A 16,227-nucleotide genomic window follows, 5' to 3' on the forward strand; every position below is an offset into this window, starting at 1 on the left:
ATTTTCTACTCCTATATAACACGGTAGCCATAATAGACCTATAAAACTATTTATGACATGAGTCCTGGGACCATCTTTCCTCAACAGTTTCTGCCCACTTTATCCATATACAGTAACTAGGGAGCATCTAATAAGGGGCTTTGGCTATGGCAGGAAGGGCCTGACAGCTGGCATTTTCTTCATCAGTTCTCTTCTTCTTCTAGAATAGCTTGACTCTTGAATTTAATGGGTTGGGAGAAGACCCGGGGGGAAGAGGAGGAAGAGCTGCAGTTTAGGTGAAGATCATCAGATAAGAGAAATCTCAGCTCAAATGAGAAATGGAATTTGAGAAAGGGTTTCAGATGACCCTCCCTGGTTTTCTATAGAACAGTGGTGGCTGACCTTTTTGGGCTCCTGTGCCGAAAATTGCACGCACGCTTGCATGCATGCGCTTGCGTGCCAGCACCCAGTAGACAGTGTGTGCTCCCCCCACGCCCTGTGCGCATGCTCGTGCAATTTCCCCTTTGCCATACCCTTACTTGCACCGCACATGTGCGTGCCTCTCAAATGATTTTTTGGTCCGTTTGAGGCCTTTTTCAGCCTTCCAGAGGCTCGAGGGAAGCCTCTGCAGCCTTTGAAGGCTGAAAAATGGGCCCGTTTCATCACTTCCAGTATTTCTGGAAATACAGGAAGTGACAAAATGGACCCATCTTTTGGCCTCCAAAAGCTGCAGAGGCTTCCCTCGAGCCTCTGGAGGCTGAAAAAGGCCTCAAATGGGCCGAAAATCAGCTGGGAGGCGCGCACATGCGCAGTAGGATAACTTTGGCTGGGGTTCGCATGCCCACACAAATGGCTCTACATGCCACAGGTATGGCACGTGTGCCACAGGTACGCCATCACAGCTATAGAATAAAGGCAAGGAAAGAAGAGGCACATTCAGAGTTGCAAGATTCGGTTACTTTAACCTTATAATAGAAATAGTTTTAGTATTGATGACTAGTAGTCAAGTCTGATGTACATTGAAGGAGTGACACTGAGGCATGGATGGCCTGCTCTCCCCATAGCCATATGGAAGCAGTTGAAAACATGGCTCTTCTGGTGATACGTAGTGGCACCACAGTCCATAATTTCAGCTTTGTTACTTTTAGTTGAAAATTGAATTGGAACTACTATTTTAAGTAATTATTCTGATTCTGTACCAGGTTTTTATTAAGTGAGTTCATCTGGAATCTGGTTGCTTTCATACATAAATATCATCAATAAATAAATACTTTCCCCTTCCCCCCACCCCCGCCACTTATTTTCAATGTGAGGAGTTGTCGCAAAGAAGAGAAGGCAGAAAACTTTATTCTTGTGAATTGATTCATTTACTTTACGTTCTAAGGCCATTTATGAATAATTCCCTCCTCTCTAGCAGTACCTACATCCCCTCTGAGTGTTGTTCAGAAAGTATCTCTATGCCTTAGAGAAACCTGAGGAATTTCTTTGTTATTACATACTGTATTATATTTTCTATTTTGGTTTGGTTTTCTTGTACACCGCCCAGTTGGATGGAGTCAGTGGTGCTTAAATTGAATATATTAATTAAATTAATTAAATACTTGAAGTGGTAGAAAGGCGGAAGCAAAGATGTAATATTTGTAAACACATTTACAAAGATGTAAACACATTTGTTTATTATGTCAGTTCTTCTCCTTGCTTTATATGAGATTCAACAGAGGAAACATGATACTTAGTATTCTTATTGGATTTGTTGAGATGGGGAAGCAAAGCAATTCATGTGCACAATTATTACAATTATTACAATTATTCATAATTTGACAGGAAAAGGATTCCATGCTTTAACACTGGAATATGGGAAGTTTCTTAATAACAAGCCAGACCGTACATCAGACTAGCTCAACATTTACTTCATTCTTATTTATTTTTTCATTTACTGGATTTTATAAAGTTGCCCAATTCAAACAAGGTGACTGTGTAGAAAAATGAACAATAAACCCAAAGAAGCACAAAATATTAAAACATGCTCAATACACAAATATAAAATGCAAAATTTAAACTGTATTAAGAGTTAACACATTCGCTTTCTCAGCCTCATTGGAAAAATGGGAAAGACTAGAAATTAAATTGAGACCTTCTATATGCAAAGCAGAAACTCTTATCATGGATGGTCTTTCCTTAAACTAGCAAAAGGTTCAGTGAAGAATGCCTTCAGTAGTGGAGTTGCATAGAAATAAATATACATGGACAGGTATATTTTCCTGAAGTTTGCTTTGTTTCCATCCTATAGAATAGATCAATCACTTTCTCCACCTGGTTAACATAATACAATTTTTATAGTACTTGAACTATTCTAAACTGCACAGGCACTACTAGAATTGTGTGTCCTTAGAACTGTAGATTTTATATCTGATTAAACATTTAATAGCAAACAGCTCTGACACACCACGTAGCAGACCTGATAGGATAAATCAATCTGATCTTATTATTTGACTACTGGCATTTTTCTGGGGAAATCCGGGATCTGAACAGGCTGGGGCTACTGTGAAACATTGCATGTATTGCCCAAAAGTTTCAGGTTAAAGTAGAGTGAAAGGGAAAAAAACAACAACCAATTTTCATGATATAATCTGGACTATATATACCCACCATTTCCTAGGAGATAATAAGAAATTGTTTTGTAGTTCTGAACCTCATTGACAGGGAATCCGAATCTGGTATGGAATCAAAGCTGTTAAGGATGAATTAAAAAGAGACTGTCAAAAAACCAAGATACAGAAGAAGGAAAGTTTGAGGTTAAAACAAATTGTGAAGATAGATGGATAGATGGATGAAAGGAAGGAAGAAGGCAAAAGCAAGAAAACAAATGAAAGAGCTATTAAAACAAACAAGAAACAGTATTATAATGACATCTGTAAAGACATTGAAAATGAAAACAGATACCCAAGGTCTCTTCCAACCCTGTTATTCTATGCTAATAACCTTCATTAAGATTAAGGGGACTAAGATTAAATGTATATAAGACCAAATTAATGACAACAGGTACAGCAACCAGCCTTAAAAATGACAGTGGAGATACTAAAGTGATGGATAATTTCTGCTTTTTAAGGTTGATAATCAACAGTAAAGGAACTAACATTCAAGAAATAAGCCATAGACTAGCATTTGGTAAAGTGGCTATGAAGGTCTTGGAAAATGTATTTGGATGTTGAGATTTGGATGTACCTACAAAAATCAAAATCATGTTGCAATGGTTTTCCCTACAATATTCCATAGAAGCAAAACCTCAACTTTTGTTTTGAAAAAGCAGGATAGAAAAAGTACACTTTCAAAAAGTGTTATGTTGATGTTTTCAAACTTTGGTGTTGGAGAAGACTCCTGAGAATACCAGGGATAGCCAAAAATAAACAAACCAATGAATCATTGAACATGCAGAGTTCTCACACAAGACACAAATGACCAGGCTCTAATCATACTTCAGACATATTCTGCAAAGCCAGCATATGTGAGAAATCTATATTGTTGAAAAGGTGGAAAAAGAGGATAAAAGAGGATAAAAGCAAGGCAGATGGACTCAATTAGAGTTCCAATGAGTGGAGGAAGAAGGACTAGGTTGGGAACACATTTCATGGAAAAATTTATGTCTAAGACTCGACATTATCTGGATGACAAACAAAATCTCCACTTCAGAGAGTCCTATAACTCCTATTTCTGTATTGTACTGTAATTCATTCAATAACTTCAGTTGCAACCTGATTTGGTTGTGACCGGAAGTGAGACTGACTGCACATTCGCCTACAAAAGAAATGGCGCAGAAGAAAAAATCGTCACAGAAAGGGAATCAGCTGCAGCCGTGTTTGACCGCCACCCGATTTTTGAATCGTGACCCATTTGTGACCAGAGGTTCCATTGTATGTGGATCATGACAACCTTAAACTGTTCTTTTTTTAGAAAAATAAAAAGCGTGGCATAACACCACCAACAAATAGCATTGTTTATTTAGGTGCGCCAAGCTATCCTTTTGATCTTCCACAATGCCTCTGAGTGATGGTAAGTATGGAAATTAGGAAAAATTAAAAAGATGGCTAGGTAGATGTACAAATCTAGCGCTCTTTGAAGTGCTAGAAAAAATAAAAACGAAGAGGAAATGAGTAAGTGTCAACAATGAGCAGCTTAATCATGTTTATGGCTGAAACTTAGTAAAACTGGTATTCAATTAATACCAAAGGGATTTTGAATGTGTAGGAATAATTGAGTGCTCCTTTGGATTTTAACCAATGCCTCTACATTAAAAGACAAGATCTTGACTCTTTACGAATGTATCTTTTCTTTTATGTACACTGAAAGCATTTGCACCAAGACAAATTCCTTGTGTGTCCAATCACATTGGTCAATAAAGAATTCTATGTTCTATGAATAAACAAATGGAAACAGTGAAGCCTAGAATGCAAAAGTTAAAACAATCATTCTTCATTCTCAGAAAATACTTATTGTATGTAACCTCAGAATGTTTGGATGGAAGGAAGCTCCTCTGAGCAATAAAACCATAGAGGAAATTCTGTGTGCAGGAAAAGGTAGCACAATAAACTGAACAAAGTCATTATCTCATCAATGGGCAATAATCTCTCTCCATGAAAGTAATTTTGTTGGTGCACCCATGACAAACTCTTAAATTTACAAAAGCATCACAAAAGGCCCACAAAGGATGACCTATTCCTAGCTTATGCCATTTATTTATAAAAAGTTTAAAAAAACATGCACCTGGTCCTAAATCTTATAAGAGATAAGCTTGAACTATCAAGTGATATGTTTACAGTATAGTATATGATTTTCTGATTGATGCTTGTGAAAATGCCATGGGAGCATTATAGAACTGCAAGCTCCTTTGATTTAAGATCCTGCTTCCCTGCCAGAGAAGCTGGAAGAAATGGAATGGAGCAGGTAATGGGAACCAGTTCACCATATTAAAGTTATGACATAAAGAAGGAAATGTAGCTAAATCTATTTTACACCAATACCATTTATTATCTTTCTCATTTCAAAGATCTCACCAAATCCATTCAGCAAGGATCTTCTCAACCTTCCCCTCTCAATTCATTCATCCATTCTTCCTTCACGTAGCTGTTCTACAATTTGATTTCTGAACAAACTTCAATGTATTTTGTACTGCTCAGTTACTTTTTTTTATTAAATTCATATTTATTACCAATTTATTCTTGCTCCTATCACTTCTTGTACAACTCATTCAATCCTGATGGGGCTCAAGGTCAATGGCCCTGCATTCTACTGAAACAGATTGTTCTTCCTAGCATTTTTTCTTCTAGGTAAGGGGGATATCCAACTGGAAATAAAAACCCATATAAGGAGGAAATCCTTCCAAGAAGGTATTGCACAAAAATACTGTATATAACCTGCACTTCACTTTAATTTTGAAGTTATCCTTGCCTTTTCCACAGCCACTCTTTTTTGTAGTAACTCTGTGGTTTGTATTTTAAAAAGTGGATTGTGGTTGTTGTTGTGTAGGATTGTGTCCTGAAACCACCTGATTCTGATCCTCCAGTGCACAAACAAGTCAGACTGAAATAAAAATATAGCTATATTTATACTAGTAATAATTATTTATTACACTGTCATTAGAGTTTGAAGGGGAGAAGGAAAGGATTGTAGGCAAGTGCAATAGCAAAAGTCTTTCTGATTTAACCTTTCCTGAATGATTTTGCAACATTACTTTTTGGCCAGGAACTCCACATGAATGACTCTATTTGTGCTTCTTTCTCACAATGTTCTAACACCTCTCAGAAACTGGGTTCAAATGTCAAAGGCTCAATGTCACTGTTCTCATATGGGTCTACACAGAAGAAATTGTGGAAAATACAATTATTGCTGGTTTAGCAAAAATGGATGAAGAAAAGCAACGTCTTCATATGTTAATCACACAAGCATATGTATCCTAAAATGCAAATACTGATTGTTAAGAAGCTCTGGCACAGTAATCGGTATTTTTGCAATTTGAAAGTTTATTCTGCTAAGTCTAGAGAAAAAGCTGTTTTTTCTCAAATCTCCACAATCAAATTTATCAAATCTATTTTAGAATTACTACAGCACTTTAGGATTTATTCATGAAGATTGGCTTTCCTTAGTCTATTGTGCTCCATCTAGTGGGCTTCCACAGAATTTTAAGCACAGGAAAAATGGTAGCAGTTACTTTCAACCAACCTGGGCTTCCCAAAAGAAGATTCTCTGTGTGAAAAGAAGAATCGATCTGACATATGTTATGGTGTGTATGATTCCTTCAACATGTATGACAACATCATGCTAGTGAGAGAAAATGGTGCTGATGTGGCCCAATACTGGGCGAATGTCGTTTAGTTTTAATCCTTATTTTACGTACTTTTTACATGCACTATATTTTATGACCTATTTTACAACTATTTTATTTGGTCAGTATTGAATGTTATATGGTTATAATGTGAAAGTGTTTCTGACACAAATAAAGAATCTGGTTTGATTCACCTGACATATGCCATGGTTTGTTTACGCTCCATTTATTAATTCATCCACAAGGCTGGATTTCCATAACATGTTAAGCACAATCAAACCACATTGTAATGATGTCCTGTATGAATAAAACCAATTACTTTTATATAAATAGGCCATAATTTAACTAGAATGTGTCAAAACATTATGCTGGGTTTATACACTTAAAAAATTGTTCAATGGAGTCTCCCAAACCAGCATTATATTAGAAACAAATGAGAACATTCATTCATTCATTCATTCATTCATTCACTCACTCACTCATTCATTCATTCATTCATTCATTCATTCATTCGCCTTTAGAAATTGCCCACAGGGTCTCTGGGTAGTTTACAAATAAAAGTTTAAAAACATAAAAACTGAATATAAAAATTTAAAATTGAGGAAAGGATAGTTAAAACTTGGCATTAAATATTAATTAAAAGGTGGGGCAGGGACTTCAGAGTGCACCCCTCTGAGCCCTAAAAGAGGCAGCAGAGTCAGTCTTTAGATGGTTTTGAAAGGTCTGGAGATGGGGGGGGGGACAACCTCATCTCAGGGAGGGGGGGGAGACTGTTCTAAAGGGTGGAGACAACCTCAGAGAAGGCTCCCTTCCTGAGCCCTTCCAATCAGAATTCTTTAACGTTGTCCACAGCATACCTTTCCTGCCTGACTAGGTGGGATGGGCTGTTGCAATGGGGCGAAGCTGGTTCTACAGGTAACCTGGCTCCATACCATGTAGGGCTTTAAAGATCAACACCTTAATCAGACACAGAAGCAAACTTGTGCTCTCTCAGCACAAGTGCCATTATATGCACTATTCTTTGGGTGCCCAACATTGATATCTTTTGTATCAGCTTGAAGCATCCAGATACTTTTCAAGGATATCCCCATGAAGATTGTATTGCAATAATCCAAACGGGAGATGACCAGAGCGTGAGTAGACCGAGTAGAAAGCTTCCCTATCCAGGAAAGTGTGTAACTGGTGCACAACATAAAGTCGAGTAAGGGACCTCCTTTATCTTAAGAATAACCTGTAAATAATACTTGTATTAACTCCTCAAAAGCCCCCTCAAAAAATCTTTGATTGCAACAACCCTAGCAGAACTGATTTATCCATAGGAGCAATGTCCCATGGATATTTTTTTACAAGCATTCAGCATAGTTAATTTCCTGTTATTGGTACATTGTATTCTGCCATTTTCATAGAATTCCACTTGTTTTAAGGAGAATTTTTGTAATGTGATTTCTTCATATATTCTAGTGCTCTCTGATCTGATTGGCTGGCTTTGGAAAACAGATGATTCAGGCTGTTTCTCAAAAAATACTTTTTTGCCTGAAATAGATGACAAGAATACAATTCCCAAAGCAGTTCTTCTCAAGATACCCATCCTCCCAGTTTTACTTAAATCTGATTGATTTGACCGGTTGCAAAATTGACAATCCTGATTACTGTTTTAAGTATAGATATTTTTTGTCTGAAACAGTAGACTGTGGTTCCTGTAAAAACTTTTGGATTTATTTTATCATATTCTCTTCATGAATTTAATTGAGTTGTCTGCCTGTGACGTGGGTGTTCCAGGCTATTTTTTAAAATCATATTTATTTATATTATTATTATTTTATTGTTGATACAAATAATCCAAGGCAGCATACTTACCCAAGGCAAGGTCTCCTAATCCTATTGTGATTTTAACTGGCTGGACATGAGAGTTGAAGGTAGTTTTGTCTTGGCTCCAGATGTTTCTTGGGTCTTAATTAATTTACAACTTACAATAGCTAAAGATTTGACATTCTTGTTGCTCTTACTGATCTTTAATACACCCAATCACTTCTGGTATCAATATTATTTTAAAAGTGCCACTTCTATTGTCATTTTCATATCATTTCCACAGATGACAGTGCTAACACTGTTGTCACCTGGTTTTTCAGTATTCTCAGTTTACTCTTCATTGTATCTATCTAAATACATATGGTATATTCTTTGATTGGGGTATGTCTTTGTCCAGGGATGGGATCCAACCGGTATAACTACCGGTTCTGTTGCTCTGCGTCGCATGCGCATGTGTGAGTCGCGTGAGTGCAATTTACGACCTGCTGAGCTGCCCGGACAGTTGAGCAGTGCTGGGTGCAAGTGTGCAGCGGTTGGAAAACCCCTTTTTTCCTGCTTTTTCAACTGCAGCTGTGTCGCGCAAAGCTTCTGCGGTTGAAAAAGCAGGAAATAAAGGTCAGGTAAGAGCCCGGGCAGGCGGGCCAAAACATCAGCAGACATAGAACCAGTTCTATGTATGTTCTCTATTTGCTGCTTTTCAGAGCAACCGGTTCTACAGAAGTGGACAGAACCGGTAGAATCCAACCCGTCTTTGTCTAAATGTTAATAGCAATAGCACTTAGACTTGTATGCTGCTTTATAGTGCTTTACAGTCCTCTCTAAGCGGTTTATAGATTCAGCATATTGCCCCCAACAATTTGGGTCCTCATTTTACCCACCTCGGAAGGATGGAAGGCTGAGTCAAGCTTGAGCCTGGTGGGATTTGAACTGCCAAATTGTAGGCAGCTGGCTGCAGAAGTAGCTTGCAGTACTGCACTCTAACCACTGTGCCACAGAGGCTCCCTAATGAAGCTGCTGCTGCTTCAGTTCTTTGCACAAGCCTTGCATTTCCTGTTCATGTGTCCCACTGTTGCAATGTCATGCTGACTGCATTCACAATTGCCAACAGCAGACACCACAGAACTTCCTGGTGTGCTTGCATCAGCGTGCTGACACTCTCACAGTAACAAATATCTGACTATCACAGGACTAGCTCAGCATAACAACATTAACACAGGTTCAGCAGCACCTGTGAGACCAACCTAAGAGGTTGGGCAGACCCTATCTAGTAAGAGAAGTTAAGTGGCATAAGAGGAAGTGGTCCAGAAACCCAGTGTGAATACAATTCACCTGACAGCCACATGATTTATATTCAGATGCTTTGACAACTCAGTCTCCCAGGGTCATGTGATCACTTTTTTTTTTTCAATCTCACCACAAGCAAAAATCAATGGGGAAAACCAGATTCATTGAACAACCGCGTTATTTACTAATTTAACAAACTGCAGGGATTCACTTAACAAACGTGTCAAGAAATCATAAAATGGGGCAAAACCACCTCTCCCTTAACCACTTTCTCACTTAGCAACATTAATTTTTTTTTTGGGGAGGGGGCTCAACTCTGCTCGTAAGCCGAGAACTATCTGCACTACATCACAAGGGTGTACCACTTGGTGCAAAAACTACCACCAGAGAAGAGAGTCTCAAGAGAGTCTTGCCCTTGGGGCAAATGCTGAAAATTTTCTTTACCTATCAAGGTAGCAGAGAAATCACCTTTTTCTTTTTACAAAATCGGATCTTCTTGTTCTAAGGAGGTAAGTTTCGAGTGTGTGTGTGTGTGGGGGGGAGTTACGGAAAATCCTGCGCTTCCCTGCAGATCCTCAGGAATCCCATCGCCCCCTCCCCGCACAAAGAGGTGGGGAGATACCAAGCATCCCCTCTGCCCCCACGTTAAGGAGAAAGCCTGGCTCGCTCTTTCGTCTCTCTCCCCCGCGATCCCCCCCCCCCCCCCCCAAAAAAACAACCCCTGACTGGTAAAACCGCCGCGTGGCTCAGGACCGGCGGGCTTGAGGGACCGGGTGAACCGCCCTCTCCTGCCCCCGCTCGTCACTCCCGAGATGGGAGCCGCTGCACCAGCCGCCCCTCGTGCACTACCCGGAAGCAGAGGGAGGCGAGGGCGGGTCTTCGGCCGGAGACAAAACGGGTGGTGGGGCCCGGCGGCGCCGGAGGGATCCAGAGCGTGAGCTCAGGGAGCGATGTGATTGGGCGGGCGGCCCATCCTCGGATTTCCCCTCGCCTGCTCTCCTCCTCCGGCTTGTTTTGCTCCCGGGTTCCCTGGCGGAGGAAGGTACGCGGTGGGCGGCTGGGAGGGAGAGCGGGCTGGCAATGCGGCACCTTCGCCGCCCGGGGTCGGGAGGGAAAGGCCGATGGCAGAGCCTCTCCCTCGAGCAGGGGCTTCATTGCTCGGATTGGTGCTCCAGCATTGCCTAGGAGCCCCTCCCGTCCCACTTGGCACCTGGCAACTTTTAGTTCCCCTTGAAACCCCAGTTTGGGGGTCGGGGGTGGAGCTGGTGGCGGTGAGGAGAAGGCATGGATTCCCCCGTGGCGAGGAAATGCCAGAGAGGGCAGCCTCTTAATCTAGTTGAATTTGGGTGGGTGGGTGGGTGGGGGAGAGACCGCGAGGGAAGGGACCAAGGCGCTGGACATCCTTGAGAGTCCTGGGCTTCTGGCTTTAAGGTTCTACCCTGGAACATGGGATCTCTCACGGGTTTTTTCTTCTCGGAGGAGGTGGGGGTGTGTGTGTCTTTGCCCAGCCCTTGGACGGAGTTGTATTGTTTCATCTATACCTCTGATTTTTTTTTGGGGAAGGGGGGAGGGAGTTAAACACAGCAGACAGGGGAGATATATACAGGGATCTGAGCTTGGCTGATCTCAAAAAGAAAAAAAGAAAAGAAAAATTAAGCAGGATCAATTACTGTTTGGATTGGAGGCCGCCAAGAAGTCTTCAGATTATAAACCTGAGTGGGAAATTAAAAAGAAAAAAAAAATCCCAGAAGAAGGCATGGCCAATTATTTCTATAGTGCTGCCAAGAAAATGTGTAAGACATATCCATAAAATCACCAGAGGGAAGGGAGTTCAATCTCAAGGAGACTTGATAATCCACTTAAGGTACTTTCAAGAGGTGTGCTACAAAAGAAAATTATCGACAGAGAAAAAAGGGTGAGAAAAAAAGTTGTCCTTCAGATTGAATTTTGTTTGTAGTTGCCTGGTATTAATGAATTTAATAATTGATTTTCTTGCCGTCACATTGCTAGCAGTGGAATGCCTCCTTTTGCATTGTATGAATACATCTCTCACGGGCTGGACATTTAAAATAGATTTGGTTTTTGAAGGGTTTTGTGGAAGTGTGCTATGTTTAGAGGGTATAGCAGAGGCGCAGTGTAGATAAAGATCAATATGTAAGAGAAAGATCCATTAATGCGGTTTAACAGAATAACCATATGGCAGGTTAGATAGCAGTGAAAAACCATTTGTTACAAAAGATACAAATGATAAGCAGTGGCAGTATCACTCTTACATTTTCTTCATAAGTTTTCCAATATTTTATACGTTATTACCTTTGGGAATAATGTAGTTTTAAAATCTTATGGAAAATTATAGCTAGTGCGTCACCCTTTTGTATGTGTGTGGCTGTGTATGCCTTTGAGTCAACATTAACTCCTGGTGATTGCCTGAACAAGTTTCTGAGTTTTCTTGGCAAGATGTTAGAAGTGGTTTGCCATTGCCTCCTTCCTAGGTCTGAAAGGACTGACCTAGGGTTTCCCAGTTGGCTTTGTGTCTAAGGCAGAGTTAGAACTGTCTCCCAATTTCTAGCACAGCTGTATCCAACCCCATGCAGCCCTGGATGGGCTGCAGTGCTGCCCACTTAGAAGATCATAAACTTATTTTTGTAAGCTGCCTAAAGTCACTTAAAGTGAGTAAGCGGCTATGTAAATTCTCAAAATAACTATATTTTATAAAGGCCCAGACAATTCCTCTTCACTTAATGAGACTCAGACAAGCCAAAAATTTGGATACGCCTATTCAGGGATGTCCGACTCCTAACCAGTATACCCTACTGGCTCTGTGTCACTCTTACAGAATATAAATATTGTCCATGGACTATAGATACTATATGGAAAGCGATACTTTTATGGTACCCATTTTCTATAGGTAAAATGAAAAACCTGCAGTGAAGTTTTACAATACTGAGTAGTTATTTTCATATTAAGTCTTTAATTATTTGGAAGAAGAATGGAATTAACATATATGTTATAAGGGAACACCAAAATTTCAAAGTATGCATCTCATAGTTAGATTCAAGAAGATCGGTAGAGAAGTGAAGAAAATTAATTCAAATTAATTCAGAAAGTTATATTTATTTTCTTTGTTTTCTGAAGACAGAACCTTCTGGTGGATCCTGGTATTTAGTACAACACTGTTATACCTTTTAAAACAATATTGTCATTAGCATTGGCAACAAAATATGTAAATCAAGCTCTGGAACAGATTGTTCTCATTGCTACATGCTTCAAGTAAAAGTATGCTGTAGAACTGGAATAAAGTTCCTGTAATGTTGCCTTGAGATGATTGTTTGGTGTTTGTGCTGATAAAATAGTTCAACATTTAGAGTGATTTTAATGATTGCTCAGATTGCCCCTCAGCCTCAATTAGAGCAGCAAACAGAAACAGAAACTACAGTGCCATGTACAAGACTACAGTCCTCTCCTATGACTGCAGTAAATATTACTGTGGTATTACAACTCAGTTCTATGACTTTAAAATGTATCCACGGTTTATATTAAGTTCTTCATAAACTTCATCATGAAATTATTGCCTAGAACTGCTGTGCAGATAAGTTGCAATACAGATCAGTTGGTCTGAAGGTACTGCCTGGACTTTCATTAATGTGCTTGATCTATTTTCCCAGAAATTCAGAATTAGAATCATTAGAGTATTTTCACAAAAATGATACTAAATTAAAGGTATGAGCATCTATGCAGCATTAATGCTATATCCATGTCTCTCTTTAAATAGTGCGAGTTTTAAAACAGTTTTAAATTAAATTGTTTTAAATTATTGATATTTCCTTTGATATATTGTTAAATTGTAGCTTTTTTCTGAAAAATGAAAGCAGGTGTGCATGTGTGTTTCATTCATTCATTTTCACTATTCTAAATTCAGTATGCTACTAGTTTGGAGAAAAGTTCAAACTTTGATCATTAACTAAAGCCACTATGCCTCTATATATTGTAACCAAAAGAAAAAGTGTCATGTGCTGCCTACAGTTCTGCAATTAATTTAGAATGTTGGGATGATTCATGGCAGGAATAAAAGCTGGTTAGACATCTTACTCTGCTGAGCAATATGTGCCCATAGCTCTCATAATCATACTGGGATGAGTGATACTGAGAGTTACACATTCCTAGTTTGGTATAATATGCCTTTGCATGATGAAAGTAGAGATAATTTTAAACAAAATTTGCTGCTTATAGAAGTATGCTTCAGTATCACTGTGATTGGTAAATGATCAGAATTATAGAATGTTGAATCAAAATGTTGGTTTTCTTCAGATAAGAACTCTGATGTCCCTAGTTATTTTTGTTATTGTTTTTATATGTTATTTTGTTTTGCTTTAATCATTGCATCCCAGTTTTCAGAAAAAAGCAGCCAATTCTGTGGAAAATCTTTTTACACATAATTCCTTTTCATACTAGATGGAAAGTGTCTCATATCCCACCCTCCATGAAAAACAAATGAGACTTTAATAATCAAGTAATGAATGCCATAAACCACCAATTAATTGCTTGGGAACCCTTTTAAATGCTTATAATAATCAAACATAATAATTCCGATACTAGTATATGTTGGAAGGTGATCTGTATCTTGCATAAGGAAGAGATAATTCAGTCCCGTGGTCTTGCTGTAATGAAACAGAATAAGTATCATAATAAGCATAATTTGCTGAGGCATTAGTTCTATAGCTCCCAGTTCTAAATATGTTATCTATGTGCTATGCTGGGGCATTGTTACCAAATAATATGTAGTTGAAACTTGAGGATATCTACTAATATTTGCTAAAGGAACTTTAAACAAAGTTTAGCAGCTTTTCTTAAAGATCTAAGGGATCTTTAAACAAAGGCTGAAAATAAAGGTGAATTCAGTCAATTACTCAATTACTACACATGTATTCTCTTCATATAGAAAGAGGGTTAATGTATCTATTTTTATATTGCTATCTACTTACTTATATAACATTTTCACCATTACGTGTGAAATATCTTGGGCTGAGAGTGAAGCACAAATGACCCAGTCAGCTCCATACCTGAGTGGAGCTGAACTTGGAATTGCTAGACCAGGACTGCTTACTTTAAAACTACTACATTATATACTTGCATAAGAACCACATATGTATATAGAAGGGGGGGTGCAATGGCTCCTCAGCTAAAGATGCTGGCTTGTGAGCTGGAAAACTCAGAGTTTGGTTTTGAGATCTAGATACTGTGCAACGGGGTGAGTTCGAGTTATTGGCTCTAGCTCCTGCCAAGCATGCAAATGCGAGTAGATATTAGGTACCATTTCAGTGGGAAGGTAACAGCATTCCGTGTGACTCGGCATATATTCATGCTGCCCACATGACCATGGAAGTGTCTCCAGATAACGCTGGTTCCCACCACTAAGAATTGGAGATCAGCACCACCCTGTAGAGTTGGATAAAACTGGACAAGAGGAAACCTCTTTATGCATATAGAATAAAAATATTCCATAGGAAAAAAAAATACTGGAATATAGTAAGGGCAAGTAGGAAAAACTGAACACATTTTAGACAAAAGAAAAAACCTCTCACCAATCTGCCCCATTGAGAAATCAGCTCAGCTAAAGGGCAATTAGAAGTTAGGGCACCTGGCTACAAAGACAGGTCAGCCCTATAGGCCCTGCTCAGTTATCGGCGGTCTGCATAGCAGGCCACTTTACCTCTGAAGATGCCAGCCAGTTGCTGGCAAAATGTTAGAAAATCCTCTGGTCCAGGGAGTCCCAAACTTGGCAACATTGTGTGGACTTCAATGCCTAGAATTCCCCAGCCAGTCTTAAAATTGCTAAGGTTGAGAAACACTGGCTTATACTAAGCAACTCTTATTGTGTACTATTGTATGTTACTTTTCCTCACAATGGCCAATTATTTTTGTTTTTAAGGTGCAGAGCATGGAGAATGATGAATTTCCGTCAGAGGATGGGATGGATTGGTGTGGGACTGTATCTAATAGCAAGTGCTGCAGCATTTTATTATGTTTTCGAAATCAATGAGACTTATAGTCGACTAGCACTGGAACACATTCAGCAGCCGCCAGAGAAATTTAAACAAGAAATCAGTTGGATGCATTCCTTAAAAACACGTCTTCTCTCTGTACCCTTTTGGCTATGGGTCATTATCTTTTTAATACCTTATTTACAAATGTTCTTATTTCTGTACTCATGTACGAGGGCTGATCCTAAAACAGTGGGCTACTGCATAATTCCTATCTGCTTGGCTGTGGTTTGCAATCGCCATCAAACATTTGCAAAGGCCTCCAATCAAATCAGCAGACTGCATCTTATTGACACGTAAGGAAACCAGTGTGGCTTGCCCTCTCCCATTCCCCTGTGGCTGGGTTTTGATAAGTTGAAGACCATTTGAATATCTGAAAAGAACTTGAAATTCTTTTTGTCAACATTAACCTCTGGACAGAACACCTACCAACCTTCTATTTTTTTTTAACAAGATGATTTTTAACTATGGGGGTATTCTATTTGATGAAAAGTTCTTTGAGAACAGGGGGTAACATTCTTCATATTGGCCTTACAAAGCAGTTTCTACACTCCATCTGAAGATTTTAGAATAAATATATATTTGAAACTCTAATTCACTGTGCATACTTCAAAACTTCAAGTTTCCTATAAGCGAATTGCTGAAAATTGAATTTACCTGTGTTTATGTGTAAATTTTGGAATTATTATAAAAGTGGCATTTGAGACATTGTCCTTTCTCCTTTGATGATGTTGCACTAAATAAAATGGGATTCCTTTTGCACATGATAGGCTTAAAAGAAAATTATCCTTTTAC

General features: G+C 39.1%; 1 protein-coding gene across 5 annotated transcripts; it reads left to right on the forward strand.

Annotated features, from left to right (window-relative positions):
* Nucleotides 1–10,277: 10,277 nt before the first annotated feature.
* Nucleotides 10,278–16,215, forward strand: LYSET (lysosomal enzyme trafficking factor). 5 transcript variants are annotated; one of them, XM_087952095.1, is made up of 3 exons: nucleotides 10,278–10,433; nucleotides 12,527–12,549; nucleotides 15,321–16,215. In XM_087952095.1, the coding sequence occupies exon 3, from the start codon at nucleotides 15,337–15,339 to the stop codon at nucleotides 15,730–15,732; it is 396 nt and encodes a 131-aa protein (XP_087808221.1). In that variant the 5' UTR covers nucleotides 10,278–10,433; nucleotides 12,527–12,549; nucleotides 15,321–15,336; the 3' UTR covers nucleotides 15,733–16,215. The 5 variants fall into 5 exon arrangements, with proteins under 5 accessions (XP_087808221.1, XP_026534997.1, XP_026534998.1 ...); XM_026679212.2 differs by lacking the exon at nucleotides 12,527–12,549 and having other exon boundaries at nucleotides 10,296–10,433; XM_026679213.2 differs by lacking the exons at nucleotides 10,278–10,433; nucleotides 12,527–12,549 and adding an exon at nucleotides 11,167–11,255.
* Nucleotides 16,216–16,227: the final 12 nt, after the last annotated feature.

This window comes from Notechis scutatus, chromosome 1, assembly GCF_049901735.1.
Source record: "Notechis scutatus isolate UNSWTSFEM ecotype Mainland chromosome 1, rNotScu1.2, whole genome shotgun sequence".
NCBI lineage: Eukaryota > Metazoa > Chordata > Lepidosauria > Squamata > Elapidae > Notechis > Notechis scutatus.

Excerpts from the sequence above, each read along its gene's own strand:
- LYSET (XM_087952095.1), top strand. The coding sequence starts at position 15,337 with ATGATGAATTTCCGTCAGAGGATGGGATGGATTGGTGTGGGACTGTAT.